The sequence below is a fragment of the Brienomyrus brachyistius genome, chromosome 23, assembly GCF_023856365.1.
Source record: "Brienomyrus brachyistius isolate T26 chromosome 23, BBRACH_0.4, whole genome shotgun sequence".
Classification (NCBI taxonomy): domain Eukaryota; kingdom Metazoa; phylum Chordata; class Actinopteri; order Osteoglossiformes; family Mormyridae; genus Brienomyrus; species Brienomyrus brachyistius.
The window spans coordinates 19341842-19362502 of record NC_064555.1 but is presented as its reverse complement, the minus strand read 5'-3'; the positions used below and the strand labels follow the sequence as shown (position 1 = coordinate 19362502).

Below are 20661 nucleotides of genomic sequence, written 5' to 3'. Positions count from 1 at the left end.
AAAAATGAACAAGCTTTCGGCCCAGGTGATTTGTCTCTGCCTTACTCACCACAACGTTCATCCATGCCAGGGTCAGTCTCTTCTGGACTGAGATGTAACTCCATAGCTTCACTGTATTGCGTGGCTACGTACAGCTGAGGATTCCTCCTCTTACTCACATGACTCAATTATGGACACTCGCCTTCTCAGTCTCTCAGCGCTGCCCCTTTGTGTCTCAGTGTAAGACCACTGATAGGTTGCATGGCGTGGAGCCTTGCCAATCACCAACTTAACAATGTTACTTCCCCTATGAGTATCTTCAAAGCCTGGCTCCACGACATAAAACTGATCCGTAGTTTCCACACTGTAGCACAACAGCTGAGAGACTAGTAGCCTCTCTTTCTCCAAGGCGTTTCCATGTAACTATCACAAAAGATGAAATCCATGTTAGTGTATAACCAATTTTTCATCTCAGGCAAAAGACTATAGCAATTTTTACTTACGCAGGTGGAGACACCACTGCGTATCTCTGTCACACTGTAAAGACGTGACCACACTCCCTACATGCTTCCATCACGAGCTTGGTTAGTTTCCACAACGGCTGTCCTGATGCACTGAAGAAGAAGGCCACTGGATTGTAGTGGTACTCAGGAAGCCGTGGCCTGATTTCTTCAAATCCGAAAGCAATCTTTGCCCTCTCGAAAGTACCGGACATCTTATGGCCAGTGATCTATGAAAATAAGAATATAATAATAATAATAATAATAATAATACAGTTTTTTACGATTGTTTACACACAATTTTGAAAAGCAGGTTCTTTTTGTCAAAATCTAATCACAATTATCCAAACACCACACTCAATTTGCAGAATTCCTAGATTGTTTGCAAAATGACACACTTCAGTCAAAACATACACATATCAGTCAAAACATACACATATCAGTCAAAACATATACACATATTTGTGAAAATGCTATTAGTTTTCATTTAACCAACACAGTCCTCAATGATCAGACACTATTGCAGACAGTTTCACACTGCTGTGATAAATAAAAAACACATGTGTAGAAAAACTAATTTTAGGAAATAGCATGTGCTAGATTTTTGGGCAGATGTTATGTAAGGGATCATTTCGATGACAAAAAATAGTGACAAACCCACAACATTCTTCATGATTAGTTTGAGATATAGGGAGAATGTACACAAATAGGCCTACTATAAACTTACCAAGCACTGCACAACACTGATGCTGCAGACTGAATATTTCAAGTACCGGTATTTATTTCAATTCAAGAAATACAGTATTTCTTACCATAATCAGTTACAGTAATCAACCAACAATGAAATCAATGAAACAAATAAAATCTGTAGACAAATAAAAATTACTGCCTGAAGTACATACAGTTTGACTCTGGAAAAAAAAGCAACACAAATACTGTAACTATTCCTCATCTCTCCGTCTGGCTGGATCAGGCCATAAGATTTCATCCACATCACAGGCTATGTCTTCATTGGCAAGGCACCGTTGGAAGAATCGCCTTGAGTGACGAATCCACCCCTGCACAGAAGCTGCGTCGATTTGATCACATGCCTGCTCCATGGCCTGAATGAGGGGCAAACGGTCATAGGGCCGCAGGTCGTATACCTTCCACCGCCACGCTGAAAAAAACTCTTCGATTGGATTCAGGAAGGGGGAGTATGGGGGAAGGTATAACACTTCAAAATCAGGGTGACCATGGAACCAATTCTGGACCAGAGCAGCCCGATGGAATGAGACATTGTCCCAAACGACAATGTACCGCATCTGGTCCACTTTGTTTAATGCTGTGACAATCTCGTGCAATCTGTCAAGAAATGCAAGTATTAGATTTGCATTATAGGGTCCCAGATTTGCATGGTGGTGGAGGACCCCATTTTGTGTGATAGCAGCGCAGAGGGTGATGTTACCCCCTCGCTGCCCTGGCACATTGGTGATTGCCCTGTGTCCAATTACATTTCTCCCTCGTCTTCGTGTTTTTGCAAGGTTAAATCCAGCCTCATCCACATATATAAATTCATGCTGAATTTGTTCTGCATCCATTTGCAAGACTCTCTGAAACACAGTAAAAGACAATAGGATGCTATTCAATATCTATTGCACATTTTTTTTGTGCCAGAACATTATGAGCAGTGCACAATACCACACCATAGCAGTAAAATGAACAATACATACCTCCACATATTCAGAGTGCAGATGTTTCACTCTCTCTGAATTTCTGTCAAATGGTACCCGATATAGTTGCTTCATGTGTACTTGCTTTTTCTTGAGGATTCGAGCTAATGTTGACAGAGAGACTCGGTGGATGTTATTGAAAATACGGTCATCGTTGATGATATTGGCTTGGATTTCTCGCAGCCTGATACAATTATTGGCCACAACCATGTTCACTATGGCGGCCTCTTGTGCACGGGTGAACATAGGGCCCCTTCCACCTTGGTGTCCTCGACCCTCAATCCTATGTGAAAAATATACTGTATATATAAAAAAATACACATGCAGCCTCAAATGTCACAGTAAACAATATTGATGACAAGTACAGCAAGCTTAAGTTTCAATGTACTGTGTGGTTAGCTTACCTGTTTTCTCGATGAAATGTCCGAATTACTGACGCAACAGTATTTCTGCTGAGATTTGGTTGAACTCTTTGTCCAGCTTCCATCAGTGTCAGTCCATGGTTGAGAACATGGTCAATAAGTGTTGCACGGATTTCTTGAGTCAAATTTGGTCCTCGTCTTCTTTGTTCAGGTTCTGTCAACTCTTCAAGTTCTTCTCTACCTCTTCCTCTACCTAGGCCTCTTCCTCTATCTCCTCCTTCTCTACCTAGGCCTCTTCCTCTATCTCCTCCTTCTCCTCTTCCTCTACCTAGGCCTCTTCCTCTACCTTCTTCTTCTCCTCTTCCTCTACCTAGGCCTCTTCCTCTATCTCCTCCTTCTCCACTTCCTCTACCTAGGCCTCTTCCTCTACCTTCTTCTTCTCCTCTTTGAGCTCCCCCTCTCATTCTCACTCTTCTTCTAGCTCCTTCCATTTTTGATGAATACAGGTGAACTCACCTGCTGCCTTTTATAGCACACCTGAGTGCTGCGTTTTCTAATTAGCACATGTGTGCTTCCACACTTTGTGGATGTGCTTATCCAATTAGTTCATTAGTGTGGTCATTGGCAATCTGGGGCTTTGTAATGACAAGGAAGTAACCTCACAATCCTTATCTGTGTCTAAGCTGTCGAAATGTGTGTAGAGTTTTACAAATCACTGTGTGTAATGTTTTGCAAAAAGAGTGAAGCAGACATTGTGTGTAATGTTGTGCAAATCTGTGGCGGTGTTTTGCTCCTTGGAGTAGACTTTTGCAAATTGTGTGGAAATTTTTATTTTACAGTGTAAACAATCGTAAAAAACTGTAATATAGTGGGACAAATCAGATTTAAGTCTGTGTGAAAGATAAACATCTTTTTCATACACCTCCAACACATTTTTCGATACTCACACTGATCACCACCTTGCCCTCCTCTACCTCACACACATGAAACTCGTTCATGGTGAGATTGATGATTACACTCCTCCTGTGTCCGTTGGTGATGGTATGCGCTCAAGTCATCGATGCAGTTGTTGCGTAACTTCACGTTATCGGGATTTTCGTCTGTAAGAAAAATACAAAAACCTGAGCATGATCTTCAAAAGTATATTGAATAACTTCTGACTTACCTAGAGACTCGGGAATCCGATTTTCCAACTCTGTTGCCAAAGTGGCCAAATCACGGCAAGTTGGCATCCTTTTCTTCTGTTGCTTCACCTCCTGCCTGTGCCCCGCAATTTTTTTCCAATGTCAATAAAAATTTACTACCCCAATTGCACATACTTTAAGTTTTCCTCCAACAAAAAATGGAAAAATTTCTTAATTACCAATATGTAACTTTTACAAATTGTGACTTTGAATTTGGAATACAGTTCTTCCACCCAATTATTGATCCTACTGGGATCATTTGAAAAATTAAATGAAGAAGTACAATCAGACACTTAAAAATCAACAAGCTTTCGGCCCAGGGGAATTAAATGTGGGTTGGGGCTGGCCCATCTGGGTGTTCTCACATATATTGAACAAAATTCTTGACATATCCCAATTCCTGCCTACTGTTTTCTATAGATATGTTCAATCCCCGACAAGGTGTAGGCTTGTTTTTGAATTTCGGTAAAACTTTGTCTGAAACAAACAGGACATTACAATGAATGCAAGTGAATACAATGCATTCAAAGCTGTCTCATGTTATGACAATATATATTTTTTTATGTTTAATTTCCTATGTTGTTATGGTTCTTTTAAATCAGAGCTAGACAAGATTTTAACAACTCTGAGCTATTAGTTAAGTTCTCCCCAAACAAACTTGATGGGCCAAATGGCCTCCTCTCTGTTGTAAACGTCTTATGTTCTTAATTGTGATTATTCTTACCTGTGAAGAGGAGCCTGTGGTGACCCTCTGACCTTTGCGACTCTGATGCGTCAAGTCGCTTTTTCAGTTCGTCGACTTTTTTTCAGGTCTTCCAGCTCACTGGCCATGTCTTTCATCTTTTGGTTGACTTTCCGCAGAGCAACCTCTTACGGCGACATGTTTGCAGAGCCGGACATGCATTATGGGGAGGGATGATGCAAAGTACTGTCAGACAGAATGCATAATGGAAAATTTAATTGAATGGAATTCATTACCTGATGAGCCAGTTCCTCAGCCTTCAATTCGTGGCTTACTTGTGTCTGTCTATGTACGACAGATTTCTTGCCATGCAGCCAGGTACTTGGCAATCCACTCAACCTGCGTACCTGCCTGTTGCTACAGCAATTAACAGCTTGTGCTCCTCTTTGGTTTGAACTTTATGTACGTCCCTCAGGTGGACGCACACGTTTATGTACCTAACTTGGCACAACGGGCAGCTCTTTTTTTTTTGCGAGCCTTTTTCTTCTCTGCTTGGCCACAATGAAAAGAGGTATGTTTGCAGCGGATCAAGGTGAGGTTGTTTTCTTAACCTGGGAACACTGACTCAATGGTCAAGCAGGGTGGTGGTAGTATCATGCTGTTTTACTGACAGTACTTTACATCACTACATTGCACAAAGAGGATGGAATAATGAAGAAGCACTAGATAGATAGTTTGGGAATTTTTTGTCATAGTACCAGACTCAAAAAGAGGAACATAAAAGAAACATAGCATAATAAGTATTTACTGTAACCCTTTGGAGTCTGAGGCCTCTCACCCACTTTCAAAGTAGCCTGACATGCCTTAACATTTTACAGTTTTTCTGAATCGCTAAAACACGAGGAGAGTCCTTTAGCATGCCAAATTCACCCCTGGCAAAATTCCACACCTATCTCACCACATGCTCCATTCTTTACTTGAAGTAGATTTTCCTGTGTGTAAGGCTTTCGGTCATATACTTTCCATCTCCATGCCGAGAAAAGCTCCGCAATAGGGTTTAAAAAGGGAGAGTATGGTGGAAGAAACACATTCATGAAATGCTGCTCATTGTGAAACCAGTCACGTATTCTTGGACCACGGTGAAAGCTCACATTGTCCCAAATGATAACATACATGGGATACTCTGCCTGGTCATGACCTCTCTGCTCAAGCAAAGCATCCCATAGACCATCCAGGAATGTTAGAATTTTGGTGTTGTATGGCCTAACAGTAACATGACTGTGGAGAATCCCATAACTGCTGATGGCAGCACAGATAGTTACATTTCCACCACACTGGCCAGGCAGTTCAATAATGGCACGTTGACCTATGACGTTGCGACCTCTTCTTCTCCTTTTTGCTAGATTGAATCCAGATTCATCCACGAAGATGTATTCATGAGGCCTAACCATTGAGTCAAGCTCAAAGATTCTCCATTGCTGCTGTATTTCACAGTCGAATTGCATTATTTTTACGGACCGTATCGACAATAAGGGTCTCTTGGTGTTGTGAGAACATGTGTGTTCTTCCACTCTTATTCAATTCTTATTCAAGTCTTTCAATTCTAAAAAAAACCCATTTAGTTAGTATACTTACTTACTTCTGTAGCCTGTGAGCACCATTCTGGATTCAAGTGCACCACGCTGCTAAATGTGTTTTGTGTTTGAGAATGTGTTTAGACTTTTGGTAAATGAGAGATTCAAATTTGCAAATTGTGTCCTAACCAGATGAATAGTGTTTAAGATTTTGACAACTGTGGCACTGATTTGATGAAAGAGTTTTGGTAGTTGACAGTTTAGTTTTTACAATGGGATTTAGTGTTTTAGCAATTCAGAAAAACTGTAATCAAACCACTAAGCACAAACCCTAAAATTCAAGCTAAACTCACAAAAAAATTAAAACAGTCAAAACTGTTGTTGGCATGTAAATTAGAAATCGTAAGACTACAGTAAAAAAAAAAAAGTATGGTCGTGTACCAGAAATATTTGTATACTGTACAGTCATGACTGATAACTAATAAGTAACGTTTGCCGTATTCAGTATTCCAGAAAAGTTACTGTAAAGGATAAAGCCAAAAAGTAAACAAATAAGAGGCATATTACAGTAAAATGTTGCGCAAATGCCAAGCCAGAGTCACAGAAAGAAAGAATATTGTGTGACCCATTTGTACCTTGACGTTGAAATTCAACTCCTATTCACCTATGGCACGTATTCTATGTTCTAGTCACTCTTTGGCTTCTTCAAATGTTTATAAATGTGTGTGAACAGTTTTGAGTCATTGTGTTTAAATGACTACTGTGTGCTGGCTGCGCTTAACCTCTGCGGCCTGTGTTTTCTATTTCGCATTAAAGTTCACCATAGCTCAAAATGTGTTTTGATGAATGAGAATGTGTTTCGAGTTTTGCAAAAAGCGTGACTGAGATCTGCAAATTGTGTCTAACTAGGTGAGCATGGTTTAAAGTTTTGCCAAGTGACTGATTCAATAAATGACTTTTGGCAATTTTGTTCCCAAAATGATTTTTAATATTTAAGCAATTCAGAAAACTGTAAAATATTTCATTTATCTAAAAAACATTTATCCCAAAGTGCTACAAATGCTTTTATTCAGCACAAACTCAGCACCAATAATCTGAGATCATTTAGAATGTGGTTATTCTATTTTTTTGTTAAAATCTACTTTAAACATACACTTTTCAAAAACCTATTTTCAGTAGCAGTGTCGCGGAATTAACGGTCGCGGTTAGCAAGTTAGCCAGCCCCCGTTAGCGCTTCAGCCAGCAATTAGCACTGTACGTAGACGGTAAAATGTACTTTGTCTATACTTTAATATTTAGATTTATATCTGATATACATGGTTGTGTATTGGTTTGTTTTATTTTCAGCTTTTACTCTGTAAGTTTGTCCCATCGCTCTGCTCTCCTAAGCAGAGCCGGTTACTGTTTTTCCTGGTTTTGCCGCCACAGAACATTAGCGAGCGTGGAAGTACATGCAGCCGCCTAACACAGGGACCTGCAGATTCAAGTACAATCAAACCTCGGTGTGCAAGTGTTTTGCAAGACGAGCAAAAATTGTTAATAAATTTTAATTGATAAACGAGCGAGGTCCTGCAACATGAGTATTATATATACACTTTTTTCTGCCGATCATCACGTAATCACAACTGAGCCGATGGTTCTTCTCTCACTCTCTCACTGCGGGATTGTGGGTAATTGTCCATTTACCTACTTTTCAAGTATTAATCCCCAATATGGAGGCATCAGCTGTCTTCAGTGTAAGTCCTCCTACAAAAGAGCACATTTTCCACATTCCATATGCATCAAGTGGTACAAGTGGCAGGCTTTCATTAGTGTAGCATAAAATACAAAAGACTCAGTTTTATATTTCTGAAGGTCTGACATATTGCAGTGAGGTGTGTAACTGCGTGTTGGGTGGGGAATATCTGTCCACTGTGTCTGTATTTAGCCACTGGATGTAGTATAACAGAGTGTATTCGGTGTTTCTCTGCTTACCTGCTGGGTGTAGAACAGCATGTACGCGCTGCTCTGCCTCTTTCTCAGCACCTGCTCCTCTTCTGATCTGGTCACTACGTGCTCGCTAAAATACAGCCAGCCCTTCTCTGCCACGCTAATGGTGTCACTGATGTAGTGACCTACGAGAATGACAGGTAGGCCGTCCTCTGATTATACGGTTTAAAATATGCCTTCTAGGTCACAGGACTATTTAACTTCTTTACAAACATCACATTCAGTGAGAACTAGATCCCCAATGCTGGTGTATCACTGCTTTGTGTCTTTGTGGCAGCATAATGTAATTCATTCACACAGGCGTGCAAAACCAATAAAAGCAGCAGGGTGAACCTGGTACACGTCCTCTGGCACAGCATCTCGAACGATAGGTTTCCTTCCACAGGACAGGCGTACGTGGCTGTTGTCTCCCAGGCCTGAATTAGCTTCCCCAGCTCATTTAGCTGAGATATCAGGCAGCTGAAGAACTCATGGGTGTCCCAGATGACAGGAGATAAACAGAAAATGCTTGCCGACTGAAAATTTATATATGAAACAGATCACTTAACATTTTTCAGAATAAAGCGTGTTTTCATCATTGTATATTTCTTAGTCAACCATACTATCCTAAAGAAAACTTTATTGACTTCAGAATAGTTTAGAGGTTCACTTACATTCTGCTGATCTTCAGGAAACCGCTTCGAAACCGTATGAATTAGGTTCTCAACAAAGTCGTCTTCTGCTTTGCGAGTGAACTATGTGTTGCAGGTAGAAGATCAGCAAAATATCTGCAAGTCAAAAGAGACAGAGAATTGGTGTTGGTGTCTTCACTTTCAAGCAGCTCTTTATAATTTGTGATTAGGGCAGTAATACATGTGGACATAGCAATAGAAATTTCACCTGTATGTAGTTGCATGAGAGAGCTTGTATGATGTGGATACTTGTGTTGGGTACCTGATCAGGTTGGCATAGGGGACCAAACCCCAGTGTTGTTCCTGCCTCCTGACGTCCTCGCAGAATGTTGGCAGGTGGAAGAGACACTGCAAGGTGATGTTCATGTAGCAGGTCTGTCCCAGGTTTGGTCGCCTGAAAGAGAGAAAGATACGTGCCTCAAACCCTCGCCCCCCTATATCTTTGATGCTGGTTGTAACAGTTGGAGAAGCCTGATCCAGAAGATTCATGGCAGCTTAGCACTTAGCCAAAGCAGACCAGCCGCTGGTGCTCTCCCTCCCCCGCATCACCCCTGTCCGCCAGGCAGAGGGGAATCTGCCACTTGGGGATCCTTGAAGAGGTGCCGACGCAGGACGGAAAGTATGAAAGAAATAAAAAGCATCGCACATCTTAGAATTCATTACAGATTTGACACTGCGATCTTACACATATTGGTTACTTTCTCAGGGACTGGAAAGGTCCCTCATTAGGTGTGATGTCACATGTCACCACCAGAGGGGACTAGTGCTCCTCTACATTATTTCCAGTGGAGGAAGTTCCAAATGTTAGTTTGAGTTTGAGTTTGAGTTTTATTCAAAGGATCCCCATTAGCTACAGCCATGCTGCAGCTATTCTTCCTGGGGTCCTGAAAAAAAAAAATCATTAAACATACAACAAATAATTAAAAAAGATAAATACATATACACATATACACCCACATATACACATGTATATACACAAATCAATGTACAAATATACCCTCATACGGGCATGAAATATACACATATAAAAACGCATTTATACACATACACCCATAAATATTCCCCCAAAAATATACCTACACATTGCAAGTACACACATTCACACACATATATAAATGAATATAAGCAGTCAGATATATTATTTTGATAGATGCTTTTTTACATATACTTTAAACTTATTTACATTGTTAGTAAGTATGATATGCTTGGGAATTTATTCCATTCCTTCATACCTCTGAACATAACAGTGTTTTTTATGGCATTTGTTCTTGCTGTGGGTAAGGTGAAGTTGCCTTTAGTTGCATGTCTGGTACTGTACTGATGATTGTCTACACTAAAAGAAAGATGCTTAAACAAAACAGAAGGCAATTTTGAGATGAAAATGTTTCTTATGAAGATTAACAGTGAATACAACAGTCTGTCTTCAACCAACAACCAATTAAGATCTTTGTGCATTAATATAATATTTCTCCTATAGCTGCACCTAAGTGCTACACGAGCAGCTCTATTCTGTATAAGTTGTAATTTATTCATATATTCACCAGTAGCATTTGCCCAAACTGCAGGGCAATAGTGTCAATATGTCAATAGTAGTGCTTTCATAGCATAATTCATAATATTTGAAGTTAAAAAATGTGCATGTCTTTTCATAATAGATATACCTCTTCCCATTTTTGCAATAATATTACTAATATGTATTTTCCACGATAATCTAGAGTCAACTATTACACCCAGCAGTTTGGTCTCATGCACCTGTTTAATATTTACGTTATTAATTTGAATATTAATTACAGGATTTTGATTAATGTTATAGTTTGAACCTAAAATCATGCAGTTTGTTTTTACTGGGTTTAATGCCAATTTATTTAATTTAATCCAATCTACTACATATTGTAATTCTACATTTAAAACAGATTCTAATTCCATTTGTGTACTTGCTGATGTATATATAGTTGAATCATCAGCATACATGACAATGTTAGCCTTATGTAAAATGTACGGTAAATCATTAGTAAAAATATTAAATAATAGTGGACCCAGACAACTGCCTTGGGGGACTCCACATGTAATATTTCTGATACCTGAGAAGCTGCCATTAAAAAACACTGTCTGTGTTCTGTTAGACAGATAACTGTACATCCATGTAATTGCTGACTGCTCAAAACCATAACAAGATAACTTTGCTAATAACAGTTCGTGATCTATGATGTCAAAGGCAGCAGAAAAATCTAAAAATACAGCACCAATAATATTTTTCTTTTCAATCTCTTTAAGCCAGTCATCAGACATATGAGTCAGTGCAGTGGCAGTAGAGTGACTTTTTCTATATGCATGCTGAAACTCTGTTAATAAATCGTTTATATAAAAATAGCTATTAATTTGATCATATACTATAGATTCCATTATTTTAGATAATACAGGTAATATACTTATCGGACGACTGTTGGGACCAGAAAAAGGCAGTTTTTTATCTTTAGGTAGAGGAATTATTTTAGCCTGCTTCCATGCATGTGGATAGGTACAGCAAATAAAACTAAGGTTAATGATATGGGTTAGAACAGGGGCAATAGAGTTAGCAGCTAGTTTAAGAAGCCTGCTGTCAAGACCGTCAACACCTGGTGGTTTGTTTTTACAGGATTTTAGAAGATTCTTTACTTGATCTACATTCACACTTTCTAATAAGTTGCTGATAGAGAGCGTCTATCATCGTCTGAGCTAGAAGAGCCAGGAGTGCAGTCATGAGCAGAGAGCTCAGTTATGATACTGAGAAAGCTAGAGCTCTAAAGAAATCTTGTGCCCTACTTCTCCTTTCCATTCGACTTCACACATTTCAGCAAAGGAAACGTGCATCTAAACTTGAACCTCTTCTTTTGGGGCTTCTTCTTGGTAACTTGTTCATTCACTGCCCCTTCAGTAGTGATGACGTCACGCTGCTATTTTACAGAAGATGAAATTAGGATGTAGAAATGAGTCATTTACTATAGAGACAGATATAAAGAAAGAAATATGTTGCACAAGAACCATGATCAAAAATCACCATCTTGATTGTGAGTGAAAAAAAATTATTTATCTTATACAGAATCCTGCTTTTAACTTTAATGAGGGGAACAAATGAAACTCACAATGTTAGCCAAACGATAAGTCTAAATGCCAAGGGTAGGCACAGACGTGTTTAATACATTTCTCCACACTTTTCCACAAATTGGCCCTGTTTTATCCCACCGTTAACAATAAAATTTAACAGGTCATAAAATTGAAACTGCAAGAAAAAATGCATACCTTTTCCTTGGTCCAACAGCAAAGTAATCCGCAAGACATATCTATTTTGTGATGTGCCGTCATACAATTTGCTTCACTGTGAAATTAATTCACAAGTAGTAAGTGAATTTCAAATGTATCCATCCATCCATCACCATCCACTTATCTGGGGTTCGGGTCGGGGGGTAGCAACTTCAGGAGAGATACCCAGACGTCCCACTCTCCGGCTACCTCTACCAGGTCTTTAGGGGGCATGCCGAGGCACCAGCATTGGAGAAATGCAGTGATACACCAGCATTGGGGAGCCAGTTCTTACTGAAGCTCTGGATGTCAGTGAGAGTGAGATATAAACCCTCCAGTGCGTCCTGGGTCTGCCCCGGGGCCTCCTCCCTGTAGGACATGTGTTAATTGATTGATTGGCTAATGGGTGTGCTCCCAATTATTTTAGATTTCTCTCAGGTATGTTTGTCATGGTTTGCATGTTCTCCCCGTGTCGTCATGGGGTTTCCTCCAGGTACTCCGGTTTCCCCCTTGATTGGACTTGCTAAATTGCCCATAGAAGTGCATGTGTGAGTTAATTGTGTGTGTGACTGTGCCCTGCGATGGGCTGGCCCCCCATCCTGAGTTGTTCCCTGCCTCGTGCCCATTGCTTCCGGGATAGGCTCCGGACCCCCCGTGACCCAGTAGGATAAGCGGTTTGGAAAATGGATGGATGGATGGGTGATGAAAATGTGTGTATCAATTATGATACTACAGGTATGTAAATGTATTATATTTGTCAGTGCATTGGGTGTTGGTTTAGTCACTTTCTTGATTAAATTTGTACTGTTAATACACCAAACAACAATTAATATATTACTCAATTTAAGCTTGATTATTTCTTCTAGTATTCATTTTGAAAATTTGACATTTATGCTAATTGTGAATAGTCAATATCCATCCATCCATTTCCCAAACCGCTTATCCGTCAGGGAGTCCAGAGCCTAACCCCGAATCAATGGGCACAAGGAAGGGAACAGCCCAGGATGGGGGGCCAGCCCATTGCAGGGCACACTCACACACCATTCACTCACACACCATTCACTCACACACCATTCACTCACACACCATTCACTCATACATGCACACCTACGGCCAATTTAGCAACTCCAATTAGACTCAGCCTGTTTTTGGACTATGGAGAGAAATCAGAGGAAACCCCATGAGAACATGAGGAAGACATGCAAACTCCGCACATGTGTAACCCAGGTGGAGACTCGATCCTGGGTCCCAGAGAACCTAGACAACAGTGCTAACCAGTGCTCTACTATGCTACCCAAATAGTCAATATGTTTGTAAATGTAACGATGTATTGTGTGTATTATTTTGATTTACACATTTAGATGGCAAAAACGTACAGTGTAGAAGATGTCTTAAATATACTAATTGATGGAAATTCAAGTGACCTGGAACAGTTAGGGGAGGAAGATGATGACAGTAGTGAAGAAAGGAGTCCTAAGGGAGTGTCTAATGAAGAGGGATCAGATAGTAGTGATGAAGATATGAGAGATGAAAGTGTAGCAGAATCAGACACTATTTCAGTCAAAACAAAGCATGACAGAGCAGTCAAAGGGCAAAGTTAAAAAGAAAGAGTACAGGTGGAGAAAAGTACCATTTATACCTCCAAATGTTGAGTAATTACTGATTACATGATTCAAGTGACTCTGCTGTGCCTCTTGATGTCAGAAAGGATGGCGTTGACCATTTGCCAACATGGGAAACGAGGCAGAGATGCAGGCACTGCCCTGGAAGTCACTTCTCACATGTCTGCTGTGCAAAATGCAATTACTTTTTGGCCTTATATGAAAAGTAAACATGTAAAACATGGTTTAGTGTGCCAAGTGTTTTCTAAAGGCACAGAAAATATATCTTGATGGTTGACAAAATATGATCAGTATATGACCAGAAATTCCTGATGTGTCAAATATGATACAAAAAAAAAAAGATATATCCAGGTCATGTTTGAATTTTTTTTTTGTATTGTTAAAAGCATCCAATAAACAGTTCAGTATTTGAAAATTGGAATTTTCTGGCTATAACTTAATAACTCAGGCTTTACAGGGTTAAGACTTTATAAATTTCCAATTAACTATTTACCCAGATACTTTTGCCCTGAGCAACGTGCAAGCAAGTTAAAACGTACAATACAAGCACACAGTTGCAAAGCAAACTTGAGTTTCTGAATTTTTCTCTCACATATAACTGCATTTTTTCAAAGGTAACAAAAAATTCTTGTGATTTGGTGAGTTCAAATCCTAGTCAGATTATTAAAGATAGCGTTACAACACCCTAACAGTTAGATTAATACCGTATTGACCCTAATATAAGACGACCGCGATTATAAAACGACCCCCCCCCCTACAAACACACACACGCACACAATAACAAACCTTACCTTTATAAAGAAAAATAATTTTATTAGACAAGAACGTATACGTTAACGAGCAACCACAAGCAATCAGGTTCAAATAAGCGTATTAAACAGCCAACATTCCAAAATAGATAATGAACGTTACAAACTCCACTGTAGACAGTTTACCTAAGAAATATTATGGCAAATCTATGTCACGGAATGTCAAAACAATTCTTAAAAATATCATAGTTTTTTTTGTCTAGACCCCGAATATGAGACGACACCATTTTTTCAGATATATTTTGAGGGAAAAAAATCTTATATTAGGGTCAACACGGTAGTTAACGTGCCGCACAACTAGTTCTAGAACGCGTTCCATGATGCCATGGTGATATCATAGATAAGGAACCACTATAAAAAGGCAGCTTGCAGTTAAATCTTATCATACCAGTTTTGACTTTGAAGGGTACAGATGTCTTTGGCCAGTATTATGGATTCTCAGAATACATTTCAATTCTTTCATTGCCCATTATTGTACCAAGGCAATGGTAAGTATATATTAATTTTCACATGCATTTTCTTATATAGACTTTGTTATATGATATTTTTCAACACTTTGGATTGAAATTTAAAGATAAAATTGTGTTTGCCTCTACAAGACAACGGAGCTGCCCTTCAATCACTGCCACCTAGCAGCACCCCGGTGGCAGAGAACCCTCCCAAGAAACGGAAGAGGTGCCACAGAAGGAATCCCAACAGCTTCTTCTCAAAATACAGGAGGCTGATGGAGGTCACGAACGGGACTGCTGAGTACTGGTCCCAGGACACCACAAGCAACATGGTATCTAAAAGACCCCCTGCAAGGGGAACCAAACGAAAATACAGTGATGAAGCAGGAGCCCAGAGCGAGGCCCAGCAAAAGAGGAGAGATACCAGACAGAAGGATGAAGATGTGGTGCTGAGTGGTGAGCAGCAGCAGTGTAATGCTGCTCCCTCCCAAAAGGACAGGAATTTAAGTGACCTGGACTTCCTGAATGACATCCCCCAGTCTGAATGGACATCACTTCAGGCTATGATGAAGGACTTGGACACGGATGTCATTGAGGGACTGATTCTGGACCTCCATCAGGACCCGACCTTCGGAAGCTGGGATTTGAGTGGCTACCTCCACCCTAATTAGAGCACAGATGCGCCATGTGATAATTTTATTTATTTATTTGTTTGTTTATCTATCTATGTGAAATAAATAATAATAACACATTACAGAGTGATGTTTTTTTAATTATACAATATATCTAAAAGATAACACTGACCTGGATGAAGGCATGGTCCACGTGTGCCGTGTGATGTACGTACCATGGTCTGTGAAAGTAGCAACCAAGTGAAAATAAGGTCCAGTGAGTCCCCAGCTGCACAGGTGTGTCTCGGTTACACCTTCAGAGACATTCTCAAGCAGTAAACACTATTAAACCTAAATGCTATTTTATTACAAGGTAGGTAAAATAATGTTAAACTTATTCCTAAGAGGGGTTTGTGTAAACCAAGCACGACCGTTTAGCAGTAGCAGTGTCCTAGTCGTGTTTGAACGAAGTGTAAATGCAGTTTTTAATGGTTAAGTGTCTTGTTCGTGTAAACGGTCGCAGTTAGCGAGTTAGCTAGCCCCTGTTAGCGCTTCAGCCAGCCATCAGCACTATACGTAGACGGTAAAATGTACTTTGTCTATACTTTAATATTTAGATTTATATCTGATATATGTGTATTGGTTTGTTTTATTTTCATCTTTTACTCTGTAAGCTTGCACTACGGCTCTGCTCTCCTAAGCAGAGCCGGTTACTGTTTTTCCTGGTTTTGCCGCCACAGAACATTAACGAGCGTGAAAGTACATGCAGCCGCATAACACAGGGACCTGCAGATTCAAGTATTCAAACTAATTGTATTCATAAGTACAAGAGCGACTTAAGATGTGTATAGTTTTCGGGTCTTTGTTTAAATTCCTATGTGTCGTGGTACTATTTGTTTAAACAGTTTGATATCGTGAGTATATCATGATGTTATTGAGCGCGTTCGACTTGGGCCTTCTTGGGCCTTCGGTCTGCAGCTGACGTGACGTGCAGCGCGATCTGCCGGCGGCTGCAGGGGTGGAGTATAAAGAGACCTGCTGCAATGGGCACTACTTGACCTGTTCTGGATTGCCTCTGGAGAGCCTACCCCGGAGACTCTGAGCACAAGGCAGGAACAACCACGGATGGGGCGCCAACCCATTGCAGGGCACACGCACACAGAGAAAACCCCACAATGACATGGGGAGAACACGCAAAATGCACGCGCATGCCATGTCTAAACTAAATATGAATTTTATTTATTATGAAATGGAGTCAAATTATCTATTACTGATGACCATTATCAAAGGCAAACTCAGTGTAGAAAGACAGCAGCAGCATCGCGGACGGTGTGGTCTCCACCTGTTTTGCAGACTCAGAAAAGAATACCGTATCTCCTAGCTGGGCATATCGTGCCCAAAAGGCATTTCTCAAGTGGAGAACTATACAAACGATCCCAGAGAGAATAGTTATAGATTATGACTGCAACGCTCACCGGCCCCTATAATATCCGAGCAGTTTAACTAACATTCACCCATCCATCATTTATCATGCCGGTAAATTTTACCGACCGGGGGAAGGCATCCCCTTCGGTTATTATTTACATTTACGTATTTTTTATTATATGCACAAAATTCCCTGTTAATTCAGCTTGTTCTTTTTTTTTTTTTACTTCCAGCCAGTTTTCCTTAATATAAATTACTTTAACGTTCCCGTTACACACATTAAGATTTTTTTAAAAAGTCACTTTATGAATGGACTGCAAGCACAAATGTTTTATTGATAATTCATACAAAAAACAAACCGTTGCGTGTCGGACTTTAAACTGAAAAAAGAAAAAAAAGAATATCGAAGTCTTTTACCGTGTTTATCCACAATGTCTCCAAAATAAAGCTATTGTGGCTGCTAAACGGTCTCCTTCTTCATCGACAACTGAAGCTTTCGCTGAAGGAGCTTATTTCTTTCACGATATTACCAAACAGTAGTTTGCCTGCTCCACTAACTCAAGCAGCCTTGCTTTGCGTGGGTTGTGCTTCCATATCAGAATACTATATGGTTGGCTGGAATTTCGTTAGTATACATGTAATCCCATGTACTCAACTGGCGGATACAAACACTATTTAATCCTGATCGCATGATCGATCTAAAATCTTAAATCCATTTGACTATGGCTCCAAAAACACAAGTCTGGCAACCAATGAAGGACTATTAAAATCGATGCTCATATAATTCTCCAATTTAGGCTACAAAATACGGTATGCGTTAACATGATGAAAGAAATAATAATACGGTATGAATTTAAAACACGCATATATTTCCGGAATTTGTACTAAAAGCCTGTTTTATCGCGATAGTCATAATGAAGGCCGCATTTGTATATTTTGATTTAAACATCAACCTATGCTTTGCAGCGAGACAGAAGGCATGTCCACAAGCTCCATGGCCATCTCAAGAAGACTGTGTCAGATGTTGTCCAGAGCATTGTCTGGATTTTTTAATTGCTTTAAGTGCTGGTGACTTTGGATGCTTTTGTCAGACTGGCTGCCAGACTTGTCATCTTGGCGGCAATAAAATACTTTTTTTTTAAATTATGTGTTTGTATTTTATTATATTTTTTTGTATCTCCATATCTATGCATATATTTCTAAACAGGGACCAAGTTCCAGAAGTTCAGTATGAAAGTGCCTTTCTGGTTCCAAAATTTGGTATAAAAGCGTCTTTCAATTCAGTCTGAACACTAGTTAGGATTTCTCCTTGAAATTTCACTACTGATATAAAATCTAAATAAAACTGCATACTTTTGTCTTGATTTATGCATCTGCGCATACAAACCAAATTTAAAACAACAAATGGGAAATGTCATGCTGTGAGTTTTGTTCATTGAATATACAATGTATGGTAAGCATGTACATATTAATGTCACAATGCTGCATCTGGAACCTGGAAACCATAACCGCTCCTGCCCAAACGCAGGTGGCTGCCAGCTTCAGTCAGCACCACGGACAACAACCACCTGTCAAAACTTCTGTTTTGGAGCAGCTCCCAATGATGGCTTCACCCCTAATTCCAGATACCTGGTTCCCACTGAAGGTGGGATAAGTGACGTCCCTTCTGGAGACAACTGTCAGATGTCATATATGTAGTTTGCAATAAGACAGAACACCACATATAACATATGAGTCAATAAGTGTCATACAACATGCACATTAAACTTCAGTGCATTAAGTATAAAAAACACAAAGAAGACAGCAGGAGATCAAAGGAATAAATTAAGGATTTTCAGGCACAGATCACATCAGGTTTGAACACAGGCTGGCAGTTAAAACCAGAACTTAACCAGGGTCAAACTAAACACAAAGAACCACTGGGTAAACATGCAAACAACACGGTTACCTATGTAACATTCACTCATAAAACTTACAATGAGTTGGGGGCAAAGGCAGGTATATATATATATATATATATATATATATATATATATATATATATGGTACAGGCCAAAAGATTGGACACACCTTCTCATTCTCATTTTCATGACCATTGGTAGATTGGTAGATGGAGTTATGTACTTAACAAAAAAAGATGACATAACTGAAAACATGTTTTATATTCTAGTTTCTTCAAAATAGCCACCCTTTGCTCTGATTACTGCTTTGCACACTCTTGGAATTCTCTCGATGAGCTTCAAGAGGTAGTCACCTGAAATGGTTTTCCAACAGTCTTGAAGGAGTTCCCAGAGGTGTTTAGCAAGTGTGCAAAGCCTCCCTAGAGTCTGGGTTGTAACGCTTAGCAGCTGCATAGAGGAAGAAACTGTCTCCCATGACCTTTTTTGGACCCTCATACACTATTCGGCTCTTCCTTTCACCATATTGCCAAGTAATCGCGAAGGAAAATTTCAGTCCATGGTTTTTAGTAATCGAGTGATCGTGACGGCTCTAGTGGGATCGAAGCTCCTATTAGTGGCAGCCTCTGCTTTTCTCACGTAAAGGCTGGAGTGAAGCCAACAAAGATCTACTTTGAGTTTGTTAATTAAATCTGGAATAAATAAGGGTTTGGGGAAACACTGGCAAATCTCACTTGTGCTTCACCAACATCGTTTGTTATCTTTGACCAGTGTCGGTCATGTACGTATGGTCATTTAAAATAAACTAATCCTGCACAATTTAGAAAGAGACTGCAGACTCAAGATTATTTTAAATTTCTGAACTCGAAACAGTGATGATTTAAGACTTTATGAATTTCCAATTAATTATTTACCCAGATACTTTTGCCCTGAGTAACATAAAAGCAAGTAAAAAAGTACAATACAAGCATGCAACTGCCAAACAAACTTGAGTTCAGCTAGGCTGAAATTGTAATGAATGCTCAGATATAACTGTATTTTTTCAAAGGTAACAAAGTATTCTTGTGATTTGGTGAGTGCAAATTCTAGTCAGATAATTATTACAGATAGCGTTATGACACCCTAACAGTTAGATTAATACCGTATTGACCCGAATATAAAACGACCGAGGTTATAAACCAATCCCCCCCACAAAAACACGCACACAATACTAAACCTTACCTTAATAAAGAAAAGTAATTTTGTTTCACAAGAACATATACGTTCACCAGCAACCACAAGCAATCAGGTTCAAATAAGCGTATTAAACAGCCAAAATTCCAAAATAGATAATGAACATTAAAATCTCCACAAGTCCTGAGGGCGGAGAATGTTTTCGATGAACAGACCCACTTGTAGACAGTAAAAATGTTTTGCAGAGAAATGTTGAGCCAAATTAATAAATAATATGACGTCTCTTTTAAAATGAATGTTTTATGTCTTTGACAACCACTCTAAGGAAACCACAAATTTGCATGATACTCAGTGATACACGCTAAACACACGTATTGCCAGGGTTGCCAATTCGCACGTATCTGGCGTGACACTCATGCCTTCAGATTCTCACGCTCACGTAAGAAATATTATGGCAAATCTCTATGTTACGGTATGTCAAAACACTCGATAAAAATACCGTATTTAGTTTTTTTTCTAGATCCCGAATATAAGACACCACTTTTCAGATATATTTTGAGGGAAAAAAATCTTATATTAGGGTCAACACGGTAGTTAACGTGCCGCACAACTAGTTCTAGAACGCGTTCCATGATGCCATGGTGATATAGATAAGGAATCACTATAAAAAGGCAGCTTGCAGTTAAATCTCATCATACCAGTTTTGACTTTGAAGGGTACAGATGTCTTTGGCCAGTATTAT

The 20661-nt window shown here is 39.5% G+C and overlaps 1 protein-coding gene and 1 long non-coding RNA gene across 6 annotated transcripts; both read right to left on the bottom strand.

Moving 5' to 3' along the window:
• Positions 1-1094: 1094 nt before the first annotated feature.
• LOC125718693 (uncharacterized) lies at positions 1095-3449 on the bottom strand. Of its 3 annotated transcripts, XM_048992676.1 has the most exons (5): positions 2984-3449; positions 2840-2899; positions 2596-2806; positions 2192-2474; positions 1095-2071 (listed from the first exon to the last, which is right to left on the bottom strand). In XM_048992676.1, the coding sequence occupies exons 1-5, from the start codon at positions 3042-3044 to the stop codon at positions 1421-1423; spliced, it is 1266 nt and encodes a 421-aa protein (XP_048848633.1). In that variant the 5' UTR covers positions 3045-3449; the 3' UTR covers positions 1095-1420. The 3 variants fall into 3 exon arrangements, with proteins under 3 accessions (XP_048848633.1, XP_048848632.1, XP_048848631.1); XM_048992675.1 differs by having other exon boundaries at positions 2840-3449; XM_048992674.1 differs by lacking the exon at positions 2984-3449 and having other exon boundaries at positions 2596-2855.
• A 3772-nt stretch (positions 3450-7221) lies between these two features.
• Positions 7222-9550, bottom strand: LOC125718704 (uncharacterized). Of its 3 annotated transcripts, none has more exons than XR_007384907.1 (6): positions 8916-9550; positions 8636-8749; positions 8316-8497; positions 7968-8107; positions 7680-7739; positions 7222-7467 (listed from the first exon to the last, which is right to left on the bottom strand). It is a non-coding gene; the product is annotated as an uncharacterized LOC125718704 (long non-coding RNA). The 3 variants fall into 3 exon arrangements; XR_007384906.1 differs by having other exon boundaries at positions 7684-7739; XR_007384905.1 differs by lacking the exon at positions 7222-7467 and having other exon boundaries at positions 7568-7739.
• Between the last annotated feature and the right edge of the window lie 11111 nt (positions 9551-20661).

Coding starts and splice junctions, on each gene's coding strand:
- LOC125718693 (XM_048992675.1), bottom strand. CDS start 3,044: ATGGAAGGAGCTAGAAGAAGAGTGAGAATGAGAGGGGGAGCTCAAAGA. Junction 2,807..2,839: donor AGATAGAGGAAGAGGCCTAG/GTAGAGAAGGAG, acceptor GAAGAGGCCTAG/GTAGAGGAAGAGGTAGAGAA. Junction 2,072..2,191: donor TGCACTCTGAATATGTGGAG/GTATGTATTGTT, acceptor ACTGTGTTTCAG/AGAGTCTTGCAAATGGATGC.